The 14,416-nt window shown below is 39.5% G+C and overlaps 1 protein-coding gene across 2 annotated transcripts; it reads right to left on the bottom strand.

Annotated features, from left to right (window-relative positions):
* Positions 1-3,804: 3,804 nt before the first annotated feature.
* Positions 3,805-11,689, bottom strand: LOC143440876 (leukocyte immunoglobulin-like receptor subfamily B member 3A). 2 transcript variants are annotated; one of them, XM_076927773.1, is made up of 7 exons: positions 11,429-11,679; positions 10,980-11,264; positions 10,549-10,854; positions 9,963-10,247; positions 9,550-9,861; positions 8,494-8,796; positions 3,805-5,507 (listed from the first exon to the last, which is right to left on the bottom strand). In XM_076927773.1, exons 1-7 carry the CDS (start codon positions 11,538-11,540, stop codon positions 5,371-5,373), a joined length of 1,740 nt encoding a protein of 579 aa, XP_076783888.1. In that variant the 5' UTR covers positions 11,541-11,679; the 3' UTR covers positions 3,805-5,370. The 2 variants fall into 2 exon arrangements, with proteins under 2 accessions (XP_076783888.1, XP_076783889.1); XM_076927774.1 differs by having other exon boundaries at positions 3,806-5,507; positions 11,613-11,689.
* Positions 11,690-14,416: the final 2,727 nt, after the last annotated feature.

The following is a 14,416-nucleotide window of genomic DNA, read 5'->3' as shown; positions in this document are numbered from 1 at the left end:
GAAGGGGAGGAGGGATGGTTGGAGGCACTTTGTTAGGTGGAAGCAGGAGGAGGGCAGCATTTGGGATGTAAGTAAAAACAAAACAAAAAGCAAATTGACAAAACCTTACCCAGCATAACGAGCTACCATAACCACCACTTTCAAACCAAACCAAACCAAACCATTCAAACCAAACCAAACCAAAATAAAATAAAAACAATAAACCATAGCACCTCAAGGCATACACTTATTTTCTTCCAACTTTTGAAGGTTAGAGATTCAGGCACTCAACATCACCAAGGGGTTGAACATGCGGTGGTTCATCTGGAGCTTGGAATTCTCTTCAAAGTTCATTTTGGTTGTTGGCAGAATAAAGTTCTTTGTGGTGAAATGCCAGAGCCTCTCAGTGGCAAAAGACTTTTGTCTCAGTAGTTTAAGATGTGGTTGTTGGCTTCTTCTATTGAGACTAGTAAGATGATCTCTGAACATCTTTTAAGTTTTTAATTTATTTACCACACAATAAACTTTTAACTGAAGATTAAAATTTATGAGTTACTAAACAGCACAGAGGGATTTCTCTCTCTCTCTCTCTCTCTCTCTCTCTCTCTCTCTCTCTGTCTCTCTGTCTCTCTCTCTCTCTCTCTCTCTCTCTCTCTCTCTCTCTGTCTCTCTGTCTCTCTCTCTCTCTCTGTGTGTGTGTGTGTGTGTGTGTGTGTGTATTGCTATTTGTGTTTTTCCATACTCACCTAGCAATAACATCATGTATTAATTTACATTGGTCCAGTTTTGCTTAGATACAACATATTTCCCAGAATCACGTGTTTAAATGCTTGGATCCTGCATGATGGTGCTGGTAAGAGATGATAGTGATATGGGTATCATGAGAGTGTTAACCTCTGTTGATTGGTCCACTGATGAAATTGAATCTGAATGAACTATTAGGAAGTAAGACATTTCTGAAAGAAATACTTGTCATTGGAGAATGTCCTCTTCCTACCTCCTTCCTGGCTGCAATGAACCTTGAAGTGAGTAGCATTCCTCACTTATGTTTTTCTGACATGATGTTTTGTCCCACTTCAGGCTTATAAACAACGGCACCAGCTAACTGTAGACTGAAAAAAGAAACCCCAAGTGAATCTTTTTTTTCTTAATCTGTTTATCTTAGGTATTTTGTTACAATCACGGAATACTGACTAACACAATCTACTACATTAATCACCATCAATAAACCTTTATCAGTAAATTACAAAAATAAGAAATTAGTTCTTTGAGAACTTTAAGCAATTTGTTATAATTTAAGTCTCTCCTAAATGCTTCCCCAATCCACTAGGAATGTGCTACATGAGGAAAATTATTAAACTCAGCATCACTTCAAAGGATGGGACCAGAGCATACACATGTCCTATTTGTCACAGAGAGAATGAGTTAGAAGGCCCTAAGTTTTTTTCCTATTTGGTCCTGAGCTAATTAAACACCTATGATTACTGCTTACTTGTCTATCTATATATAATATTTATAAAATCATTAAAATCATAAATTTGTAGAATGCTTGTTTAGTTTCCCCAGAAGTCTGGAATGAATACTTTTAGCTCAGCATAAATTTAATGTGCTGCTTTATATCTGTGACTTCAGCACTCAGTAGAAATAGGAGAACCAGAGGTTGTTTATTATTATTATTATTATTATTATTATTATTATTATTATTATTATTATTTTGTTGTTGTTTATTTTATTTAGCTACATTTTGAGTGTTGTCTTCCTTCCAAAAAACCCCCATCCCATCCTCTCTCACTTTTGCCTCTAAGAGCATGCTCCCCCATCCACCCACCCATTCCTGCCTCACACCTCTAGCATCCCCCTACACTGGAGCATCAAGCTTCCACAGGACCAAGGGTCACCCCTCTCACTGATGCCAGGTAAGGCCATCCTCTGCTACATATGTAGCTGGAGCCATGGACAAATCCATGTATACCCTTTAGTTGGTGGTTTATTCCCCATTCCTCAACTGAGGGCCATGCCTATCTCCTGGAAGTGCTCTCTACAGGTTTTTTCTCCCCTCTTTTGGGTATTTCAACTATCATCTCCTTTCCATCCTGGGAAGCTATTGATTCCCTGTCATTTGAGGCTTTCTAGTAGTCCTACTCCCATTCCCCACCCCCCATAGGTACATATTTCTATTATTTTCCTGATTACCTGAACTTCTCTTTTGTCCATGATCACTCTTTGGTTGGTGTTTCAGTCTTTGGGAGAACCCAAGGAAAAAAATTTTTTAATTTAGTCTTTGTGTGATTTAGGTATCAGAATGACTGTGGCCTCATAGAGTGAGTTTGACAATGTTCCTTCTATTTATATTTTGTTTAAGAAATATTAAACAAATATAAAAATAATATAATATATATAAATATAAAAATATATAAATATAAAATATAAAAATATATAGTTTAAGGAATATTGGTATTAGCCCTTTTTTGGATGTCTGGTAGAATTGTCATGAAACACATGTAAACACAGAGACATACATTCACATCCACAGAAATTTCATAAAAACAAAACCCAGAAATTATAGTATATAAACAAAAGACCTGTAAAGTTAAAAAAACAAACAATCAACTCCCTCCCAAATATCATTACGATCATTTATTGTTAGCTATATATTGCTTAATATGATACACATCCTTCATTGTAGATAGTATACCAGTGTTACCTTTTGAAAAAAAGCACTTAAATTTTCTTTTACAAGTTTTTATTCATTGGAGATATCTTTTGGTTTATGGATGAAATCTTGTATCCAAATACCTACTGAACACTGGGACAACTACTGTCTTAGACCTCTGCTAGCTCTGTACATGCTACCACAGTTTCTGAGAGTTCATAATTGCATCAGCCTCATGTATGGATGACATAGTCTCCTTGGTCTCATCCATCTTCTCTGTCTCTAACTATCTCTCAACCTACTCTTTTCCAGAGTTCCCTGATCCCAGAGGGTAATGGGGATTTGATACTGACATTCCATTAAGGATTCAGGATTTCAGAGTCTCTCTCTAGACTTTGTTCAGTTGTAGATCTCTGTATTAGTTCTCATCTCTTACAAGGAGGAAACTTCTCTGATAATGGCTGAGCAAGACATTAATCTAGGAGTCATTTTATTGCCATGTTCTTTTAGAAAATGACCAGAGTAGTGGTTGGGCTGAGGTTAATGGGGATCTGTAACACACTTTCCATGGGTGCCTGAATATAACCTGAGTTAGAGGACCATGACTTTAAGGGTGTGAAGATTCAACTACTCTAATTGAAAGCAGATCTATGAAACTTTCCTTAACGTCTGCTCACACTCCTGTCAGAGGATTAAAAACCACACAAGTTACTAAAAACTAGAGCAGGGAGAGGGGAGAGCAGTGTGTGATATGAAAGCACATTTATAGTTAACCATAATGAAAATTCATAGAAACAACTGCTACTAACTAAGAATAAGAGGCCAGGCTGGACGTATTGGGAGGATACAACATCCAATATGCTTATCTCTTGGCCAAGAGTTTGCATGAGTTTTAGTGTCAACATATCACCACGATTGGATCCTGGCCATAGTGATACTTGGTGTTGGCTTTAGGAAAGACATCAACTTTTATTGATATTCCTATGAAAACTAAGACTTGTTTTCAAAGAAACATCATTCCAATCAGCTCCTCATAGTCTACCTAGCATATATTATCAGATAGACTCCAGAGCCACATGAAGCTGGGGAAATGAAGTTTCTTTTCAACAACTTCACTGAAACAGAGAGATTAGATTCATTCAACAACATCTTTTACCAGAGCAAATTGACCTCTTCTTTTCAATTGTTTTTCTCTTTTATTAAATACACATTCACATTGGCAATGTTATACAAGTATGTTATACATTCTGGTCATTCCTATCCCACTCACTTTTTATATGTCTCCAATGCATAGCAACTCTCATCTCTAAAAATCTCATTCCCTCATCGGTGTCTTTTTGTTTGTTGTTTCCCACTGATTTCAACCAAGGTTCTTTATATGGCCACTTGTTTGTATCTAAAGGAACCTGGTGGATTCAATGTTGGGTGCCCAACTGAACATAAAGAGTCTCTTTTAAAGATCATGAAAAAACCAGCCCCAACAGATACATTTATAACACAGCACATGTACATATAGTTCAGGGAACATTATGGAAAAAAATTATAGAGACTATACGGGATAGAATGCCAGCAACAAATCAATGAAACATTTTTTTTCATATAAATGGTCAAAAATGGTGCTTTTAAAAAACAGAATCTGATCAATACCCTATCTGTTGTCATATTAATGTGGAAGGTAGAAATTTTCATGGGGTCCCATGCATAGACAGAAAATACAGAAGGCAACAGAAACATTCTTCTTCACACATTTCAGCTTTGTACTTGAAGGCTCAGCTAATACAGAAACAGAAGTAAGAGAACATTTCAAGTATTGATAAAAAATAAAAAAAGAAATACTACTGTCATTGTTTGAAGATAACATGATTATCTCTATGGAATTTTTGAATCATTGTACAATAAATAGTCCTAGTACTGAGATTTATGGATGATTAATTTGCATCCCAATGTCTTTTGCTTATATGAGAAATAGACAGTGGAAAATGAAACAAAAAAAAAAACCCTGTTAATTTCATGCATCACCTCACACCCTCACACTTATGGTGTTTCATTGCTGTTGTGAATGTGTCTTTGATGAAGCTCAGCAAATGCCCCAAATCAGAACTTAGTGTTAAGAAAACACTTTCAAAATTGTGCACACACATTTTTACCAGTCAATCCTTATTCCACAAGTGAGGTAACATGGTTCTATATCTCAAGAGAAAATCAGTGAGGAACATGTGTTGATGTCTGAAGTGTTGGAAGGCAATGGAGACAGTTTTAGGGGCACCATAGGAAGAGTGACTTTCTATTCTGGACTCTGAATGTACTCACCATTTATGTTATTGAGACTATTTCTTTTTCATTTATGTTATTGAGACTATTTCTAATTCAAAATATGGAGGCCCTGCCATGGAGTATATGGCAATTTATAAAAATGGAAAGTAACACATAAGAGGAACATAAAGAAAAATGTACAGAAATGAGAACCAAAGCATGTTCTGAACATTATAGATTTAGAAGACTGTTGGTTCAGGCAGCAAAGGCTCCTAGTATGTGGAGAGACAGGAATTCATTTACTGAGGAAGCATTTCATCATAAAACTCCCACCTTCTTCTCTACCCCAAACACATCTGCTCCCCGGACATTCTCTCTCCACAGTTCTTCGACCTAGGAACTGGGTTTTCTTACAGAAAACTGGATCATTAGATTTTAGTCTTGGACTCTGGAAACCTTGAAAGAGTTACTTCTTTCTCTTCAGATTATCTCTCAGCTGCATGGTTGGTCTGTCTCTGGCTGCCCCAAGCCTCAAAGATCAGAATCCCAAGGACCATGAGGACCATGACAGCAATCCCCATCCTGATGAGATTCTCCATTGTATGATCCTTGTTCCCTGGAGCTGTGGTTTTAGACACAGAAATTATAGAACTTAGGAATGGTCAAAATTCCCACAAGATAACTAAGTGTCCACCCTGGGCCCCTAGCTTGCCTGTACAGAGCTTGGACCCTTTGTTTCTACTGCTATGATTTTGAATAATGTTTATTCAAGTGCCTTGGGTTTTGGCATGTCCTAAGATGGACTGATGGTCTCAGTTTGTCCTGAGTACAGAATAAGAGGAGTAGGATGTTTGTGTGCTAAAGAGACAAGAATGTTTGCTCTGAGTCCCACTTTATGAAAATCATGTATTGTAAATGCCAATTATTCAATTATATAAGCTCATGAAGTTCTGCAATGAATCTTTCCTTCAGCACAGCTGGGTTCCCTCTCCTACTCTTATCAGATTCTTTAGCACTGTTGTGTCAAAATTTAAGTCAACCACAAAGCACTGAAAACAGCAAATTCAGAGGAGAAGAGATTGATAAGACATTCCAGGCAGTGGTCCCTGAGTTATTTCTCTGAGCAGTCACAGGACCATTCTGAATGGTGGCCCTGGTGAGCTCATCAGAGGTTGTGCAGACTCAGATTCTCAGTGGGTTTTTGTTGTCTGTTTTGCTTTGTTTTGTTTGTTTTTGCTGAATGCTGGTTCCCTTCTCACACTCAGACCCTTTAATCTCTCCTTAGACCTAAGTAGTCCCCTGGTGTGTGTGTGTGTGTGTGTGTGTGTGAAAGATATATCTATCTCTATCTCTATCTCTATCTCTATCTCTATCTCTATCTCTATCTCTATCTCTATCTCTATCTCTATCTCTATCTATCTATCTCTATCTCTATCTCTATCTCTATCTCTATCTCTATCTCTATCTATCTCTCTCTATCTCTATCTCTATCTCTATCTCTATCTCTATCTCTATCTCTATCTCTATCTCTATCTATCTATCTCTATCTCTATCTCTATCTCTATCTCTATCTCTATCTCTATCTCTATCTATCTATATCTATATCTATATCTATATCTATATCTATATCTATATCTATATCTATATCTATATATAGAGAGAGAGGAATATATAGTAGGTCACTATGATTTTACTCAACAGTTTCCCTAATAGCATAGCAATCTCACGTTAAGCATACACCCTACTACTGACACATCTAACTCTTACTTTCATCCTCTTTATAATTGATTTTGAGACGAAAACTTTTTTGAGACAAACAATACAGGTTGTAGTGTGAGGAGTGGTGCATCATTTTAGATGACCTTGATAACTCAAGGTTTAGTTATGGACAATCCCTGGAGATCTCATCCTCCAACTTTTTTTGTTCATATGGGTGCACCAAGGGCAGTCAAAAGATACTCTTAGTGGTTACCTCTGATAAGAAGGGTGAACCTCTCCAGTCCAATTTCACCATGAAGGGAAATGTTGCAGACTTCACAAAGCATTAGGTTTTGATTGAGACAGCTGGGTTTTATTTTGTTTCATGGAATTGTTATAGTCTAGTTCTTAGCAAGAAGTGTCTGATTAAGTTGAGCTATGGATTTCAGTCTGTTTTGAGCAGAAAGAACATAAGCAGGCTTTGAATTTACTACATCAATGCTACCTCCTTCCCTGGAGGCACAATGGGCCATGACTGCATTGAGAGGGTCTCAGTGAGGGTATGACAGGGGTTCTGTGAATACTGTTAATTTGAGGGTGATGAAAAGAGGCTGGCATTGGGGACCAGTTTCTGCTTAGTATCATATAGCTCTGTGAGCTCCCCAAGTTGCTCTTTCAAAGTACCTGAAACCTTTGGATTCCATTATCAGGGAGCATAGAGAGAGCATTACTAGAAGTTTTCAGGTTATTCTTCACAATCATGAGGGTGAGTATCCATTTGACTGACACTCTAAAGCATTTCAAACCCCATCCTAGCCAATAATTGTTGTCAATAGAGAATGCTGAGACACCCCTTCAGCGCACAAAAATCGTAATCACCTTACCTGGGACCATTAGCTTCACCGAATCACTGGTATCTGACAACAGGTATAGAGATGAGTGGAAGTATATGCAGTAATTGTGGGTTCATTCAATGGTGGAGGTCATAGAACTCAGAAATAACCCTAGAATTATGCCATGTTCCCCACTTTTGCCTCAAATCATCACATCACCCACTGAAAAATCTGGCTCTGGAGAGGTCACAGCCATGGCCACCACAGAAAAAATAAAATAGAAATGTGGAACAAGCCTCTATGATTTATATTCTGAAAAACATCAGTCTAGAAAGAAAAGAGGTTATCCAAGTCAGGATCTACAGAAGCCAATAAGAAGCTATTGCCCATCTCTGCTCCACATTCCAAGAGTATTAGCCCACACGGGCCTGACTCCTTGCAGGTGAAAGGTTTCTTTTCAGTGCCTAATGGTCAGGATTGAAAGTGACTGTCTCAAGTCTTTGCTCACAAACTCACCCACCTGCCCCATCATCCACCACTCATACCATGAGTCTAAATATCTCTCTTTGGATGCTACCTTTTATAAAACAAAATCTAAGACCCAGCCTCTGATTTCTCTTTTGGGATCTTTGCCTCCTGCACTCACAAGCTGAAATAACAGAAAAATGAGGAGTCTGATGGCCCAGGAGCTGTCAGGCTGGTTGTGTTTATACCATACTACCTACACAGAGGTGTCTGATACTTTCCAGCTGATAGGATGTATCTTCAGGGTGGTGGGCTGGATTATCCAATGGGTCATAGGAAACAGAACAAGAAGAGAATGTTCTTCCTTCTTACTGCCCTACATTTGCCCTTTAACACCCCTAAATGTCTCAAGATGTCTATTCTAAATCTAGATTGCAATAGAGTATGGAGTGTACATTACTTGAAGGATCATTGTTGCCATCCATCTTAGTGCCAAGGACAAACCAATGCTTTGTGACAAACTATTCCTATTGTCCACTTAATACCACCCACATCAAGAGTTCTCCTAAGCTTTGAATTTTAAGTCACTCTAAGATATCAGATTTATCTCACCTGAGACTATGAGCTCCACAGGGGCACTGGCATATGACAACAGGTAGAGAGATGAGTCTTGAGAACCATAGCACCTGTACGTGCCTGACAGGTTGTAGGTCACAGCAGTCATGGAGAATTCTGCCTGAAACTGCCCGTTATTGAATTTTGATTTTAGTTGCAAGGGTTGGTGTGTTGATCCCTCCTTGGAGAGAATGAAATTGTCAACTGGCTTCCCTGACCAACACAGCAAGGTCACACTCTCTCCTAAGTGTACTGTAGAGTTGGGCTTCACTGAGAGGGAAGGAGTGATATGGAGCTGTCCTAAAGAAAAGAGAGAAGATGAGAGTCTGCTTAACCTGTTCTGAGCTGAGACATCACCTGGGTCTGCCCTGAGCACCTGGAACTCCATCTCTCTTCTCTGACTGAGCTCATCTGTTGATCTGTCTCTGCATATTTTTCTGCCTAAGATTCCTGTCCCTCATCCCAGCCTTCAGTTCCTAGGCTTCTCCAATGGGATCTTGAGCAGAGGCTAGGTACCTGATTGAACATGTTTAGCTCCTCAACTGTGATCAGGATGTCTAGGAGGTAACTGGAGGCCAAACACTCAGAGAAGAGGTTGAATTCACCCTAACATCTGCATTGACCTCCAGTGGAGTTGCTCACATCGTCAAGGGTGACACTGGCCAAGGAAAGTCTAGCTGAGTTCCACTGCCTACAGTGCTGAGGTAAGTCAGCTTCTCCCTCCTTGTACAGGGTAAATCTGCCATAACTGATGTCTAAACAACACTGCATGGTGGGGCTCTTTCCAGGGTGCAGGATATAGCCTTTGCAAATTAGCTGAGAGGGCTTCTTGGACAGACTTAGAAGGAATATGACAGGCTAGAAACTTGGTTTTCACCAAACACCAATGCCCTCCCATCTTGCCAGATCACAGTTTCTTCCTCAATGAGGCTCTGGTTCAGAACATAGACTCTCCATTTAGTAATTCTCTACCTGCAACTCTCCAGAGGGGTGGGCCTGTGGCAAGGGATTACGGTTTCAAAACATGATTAGTGAATGATGGTGCCAACTCACCTGAAACAAGTACTTCCAGAGGCTCACTGGGTACTGACCACAACTGTGGGGAATCTGTGTTATAACCATAACATCTGAAAGTCCCTGTGTAGTTTGAAGTCATGGGTCCCATAATGAACAATGCTCCATACTGTCTACTAGAATGTATATATTGTACGTCCAGGGAGGTAGGGAGCTTCTGATCTTCCTTGGTGAGAATGAACTTATTGTACCAATTCATATTCCATGAGACACACTTCATGGTTGTGTTTGCTCCTGAAGTTACCACAGGGCTGGCCAGGAATGACAGGATGGGTTTATTGTAGTAGATTCCTAGGAGAGAAAGAGCTTGTTGAATGGGTCTCACAGAGCCACAAGGTTCTCTGGGGCTAGTCTGGGGGAGTCTCAGGCTAATAATCTCACTGTTCCCTCACCTGTTACCACTAGTTCCAGGATGTCACTGTGCTCTGACCAGCCAGCTGAGGTGTAAGAGTAACAGCGATATTTTCCTGCATGTTGTTGTGTCACATAAGGGATTGAGAACTTGGCCTTGTTCCCAGGCTTCTCTGGTGTCTGTGTTCCCTGGGGTTTCTTGCTTCCCTCTTGATACAGAAAATACATTTTTGCACCTGGGGTACCATGGCAGCAGATTGTCATGGAACTTGTGGAAGCAATCACAGAGCTTGGCTCAGCCTTGATGTTGGGCTTGTGGAGCTTCCCTGTAAGAAAGTAGGAGAGAAGGAGATGGGTCTGTTTCAAAGTGGCAGGAGGTCACACTTGGAGATGGTACTTAAACTGATGTAGAGTAGAAGAAATCTCAGGAAGACTAATCTCTCTTGGACATCCTGGGTTTCAGTACTACTTTATTTGTTGGACTCTGTATCTCAGGTCCCACTATGTTCCATATTCTGAGTCAGTGGACTAAGGAGTCCTGCCTTTTCACAAACACCACACATCAAGGCTCCTCGGAGCACCTGTGTCATCTCAACATCCTTCTATGAAAAGGCTGTGGTTCCTCACCTGACAATAGGAGCTCTAGGGAGTCACTAGCATCTGACCACACCTGTGGTCTATTTTCATAGTAGCTGTAGCATCTGAATGTCCACCTCTGGTTGGAAGTCATTGGACCAACAGAGAACAGGGCATGAACCTTCCCAGTGGTGTTGTTATACTGTGATTTCTGCTTCCAGAAGAGCTTCTGTGGTCCTTCCTTAGTCAGAATGAACATGTCATTTTGTTGCCTTGATACACATTGGAGAATGACATTCTGTCCTAGTGTCACCACAGGGCTGGACTGGGCTGCCAGGGTGGGTTTACTGTGTGCTCCTGGAAGAGAAGGATGAATTAGTTAAATGTATCAGGTCTTGTTATCCTCCAGAGCTGTGAGGTAGTAATACAACACTGACTTCTTGATAGTTAAGCCTGAGGATGGGGTATTCTTTTACTCTTACCTGTCACCACCAGCTCCAGGGAGTCACTGTTCTCTGACCATCTATCATGGGTGTAATAATAACAGTGATATTGCCCTGCATGTTGGTGGTCAACTTGTGAGATGGAGAATTCAACCTTGTTCCCAGGTTTAGATGAAATTGCTATGCAAGATGGATTTTGGTCCCTCTCATTATAGAAACAATACTTCTTGGCTCCTGTGGTCCCCTCACACAAGAAGGTCACCTTTGTGTGCATAGAGACCACAGAATCTGGTTGTATTCTGAGGATAGGTTTAGGGAGAGACCCTGCAAGGAAACAAGCAGTTAGAACCCAGGACATCCATCATCAGATTACAGTCCTCAACCCCTTGACCCTTGAGACACAGGTGGAGTTTTCCACAATCACTTCCCAGGCATGGCTCCTGGATACAAAGAGAAGGACAGGTCTGAACAACTGATGACACACTCACCTGCCAACTCTGGAGTCCTTCCTGGAAGTGAATTTTGTGTGAGAAGTTGTTCCTGAAGCCTGAGAAAGCCCTCCCCTCTCCAGAACCACCTGAGACCCTGGGGTTCCCTCATGTCTGAGTGGTCAGTTATAGGCCAGAATAATTTCTAAACCTCAGTAACCCCCTTTCTGTCTTCACATCTCACCCAGATGCATCAGGGCTATGAAGGTGAAGATCATGGCATCTCCTTCCAGAGGCTGCATCTGTTCTTGAGCACAGCTACAGAGAATATCTGAAGGAATAATAACATAGGGTGTGGCCCTGGAGGCAGGGAAATTCTTATGACATAGGTGTATTTCAGCAATCCCACAGGAAGAGGAACTCACATCTTCAGACACCATGTTTTGACTTCCCCAATCCTGTGGTTAGGCCATGCAGTAGACCCTTTGAAATCAGTTCTTTCATAGATGACATTTCCACAATCCCATGAATGTCTGCTTGAACTGTACTAACACACTCAGAGCCATATCATAGCAGACATGTATGCATATCTCACATAAGATAAATTTAAGTGTGGTTTTGCTTTGTTCTTTTTCATATTTTTATGTGAAATATTTTCTTCCTTTCAACATTTTTTAATGTTTCAATAAAGTGTGTTGCTGTGTGTATCAGTATGGAATTAAATTTTTAATCTTTTCTTTATAGTATCATGTGATGGGTTACAAATTGGAGCCAATATTTCTGGATATTTGTTCTTTTATGATGTGTGTACTTTCTGTTGTGACTTTTAAATTATATCTGCTCATCTAGTCATTTGTTTTAGTGTTTGTGTGTGTGATGTTTGTTTGTGTGTGTGTATGCATATATACATCCATATATGTCAAAGCATGGAGGTCAGAGAACAAATTCAGTAATCAATTTTCCTTGCATAATATTGATCCTGTCAATCAGACTCAGGCCTTGAGGTTGGCATCAGGTACCTATATACTGAGCCACCTCACCAGCCAAACATTTACCACCATCATTTCCATTAATCCTTCTAATTCAGTCACACACAAAATAATTGGTCCCTAGTATCCTGGGCCAACCAGCTTCCCAGGTTTACTTGAGCTTCTTGAGACACAGTTTGTTGGTATAACTGCCATTTTTCTTTTTTTATTGGATATTTTATTTATTTACATTTCAGATATTATCCCCTTTCCCTATTTCCCTTATACAATTCCCCCTTTCCCTTTTTGCTTTCATACCATTTTACTTACATGCAAGTATTAAGGTCAGTCCTAGGTTGAGTGTCTAGCAATACAATAGATGCAAATAGTCAAGGAACAAACAAGACAATAAACACAAATAGTCAAAGAACAAGCAAGGCAATAAACAAAATTCTGTGAAAACTCCCGTGATCACAATTTCTAAGGGCTTATCAGGGTGACCAAAATATCTGAGCCAACTTCTCTGTCCTATCCCAAAGTCATTTTTATCTGAAGCCTACTTCTTTGTTCTAGCCTAAAATTTAGATTCCTGTCTGAAATTACTTCTTTGTTCTAGCCTAAGATTTAGATTCCTGCCTGCCATGTTTCTTAATGCAGTTCATTACACAGTGAAGCAGGCATGGGCAGCATTTGTGGCCACCCATCTATCATCTTGTTGAAGTTGTAAACTTGGAGAAGCTAGCAAAGGGATGGCTAGATGATGTCTCCACACAGGCTCAAAGTAGACGCTTTCTGGATGTTTTAGTCAGTCAAGGTTTGTTCTCCCTCCAACTGCTCACAGCAAATACTAGCAGCTGCTAGGGTGTTGATGGCATGACTTCTTGGTTCTGGATCTCAGCCTTGCCATTCTCAGTGGTGTCACTGAATTCAACATTGAAGATGATAGACTTGCCCTTTAGTGCCTTGCCTAAGATTTACACATTGGTGTCTTCATGGTGACATAGTTTTAAGAGAAAGAGAGCCCCGTGAATTATTTTATTTCCTTTATTTTTGGTCTTAGAGATTGATGAAGAAGGCTCCCATACTCTAAGCAGGTACTTGACCTACTGGTGAACTATATACCCCAGTGTTACTCTCTTGGTTTCAATGTCAGATCGTTCAATTTTTCCTCTGTTGTCTTTTGTCTCATGCTTATGTGTTTAATTATTTTTGTTGTTTTATTTGGACAAGCACTGTATATGTCTCTTGGTATTCCTGGACCTAGTTATGTAGACCAGTCTAACTTGGATCTCACAGAGATCTTCCTCCCTCTGAAGTTCTTATCATACAGGTCTTTCTTTCACTTACTTGGTTTGAGTTACACTCAGATATCTTATATAATTTGTGGCTATTGTGAAGGGTATAGTTCCCACATTTTTTTAGCTTATTTATAATTTACATATAGAATGGCTATTGCTTTTTTTTCTGAGTTAATCTTGTACCCAGCCACATTACTGAAGTTGTTTATCAGTTGTAGGAGTTCCCTGGTAGAATTTTTGGGGTTACTTGTGTATACTACAAAACCATCTATGAATAGTGATACTTTGACTTTTTTACATTATAATTTGTAACTTTTGTATTATATTTGTTGTCTTATTGCTCTAGTGAAAACCTCAACTACTATGTTGAATAGATATGGAAAGGGTGGACAGATTTTTCTTGTCTCTGATTTTAGTGGATTTTCTTTAAGTTTCTCTACATTTTGTTTGATTCTGGCTATCAGCTTGTTGTATAGTGCCTTTCTTGTGTTTAAACATGTGCCTTGTATCCCTGATCTTGCCACAACTTATAACATGAATGAATATTTTTATTTTGTCAAAGGCTTTTCCCACACCTAATAAGATGGTCATGTGTTTCTTTTTTTCACTTTGTTTATATGGAGGAAACATTGTTAGATGTTCATGTATTGAACATTCTTTGTATCTCTGTGATGAATCCTACTTGATCATGGTTGTAATAGCTTTGAATGTGTTTTTGGATTCAGTTTGTGAGTATTTTACTAAATATTTTTGCATCAATATTCATGAGTGAAATGTATCTG

Source organism: Arvicanthis niloticus, chromosome 30 (assembly GCF_011762505.2).
Source record: "Arvicanthis niloticus isolate mArvNil1 chromosome 30, mArvNil1.pat.X, whole genome shotgun sequence".
NCBI lineage: Eukaryota > Metazoa > Chordata > Mammalia > Rodentia > Muridae > Arvicanthis > Arvicanthis niloticus.
This window is presented reverse-complemented; position numbering and strand designations above follow the sequence as displayed.

Excerpts from the sequence above, each read along its gene's own strand:
- LOC143440876 (XM_076927773.1), bottom strand. The coding sequence starts at position 11,540 with ATGAGGGAACCCCAGGGTCTCAGGTGGTTCTGGAGAGGGGAGGGCTTT. Across the intron at positions 10,855-10,979 it reads CCTGGAGCTGGTGGTGACAG|GAGCACACAGTAAACCCACC; the intron begins GTAAGAGTAAAA and ends CTTCTCTTCCAG. Across the intron at positions 9,862-9,962 it reads CCTGGAACTAGTGGTAACAG|GAATCTACTACAATAAACCC; the intron begins GTGAGGGAACAG and ends TTTCTCTCCTAG.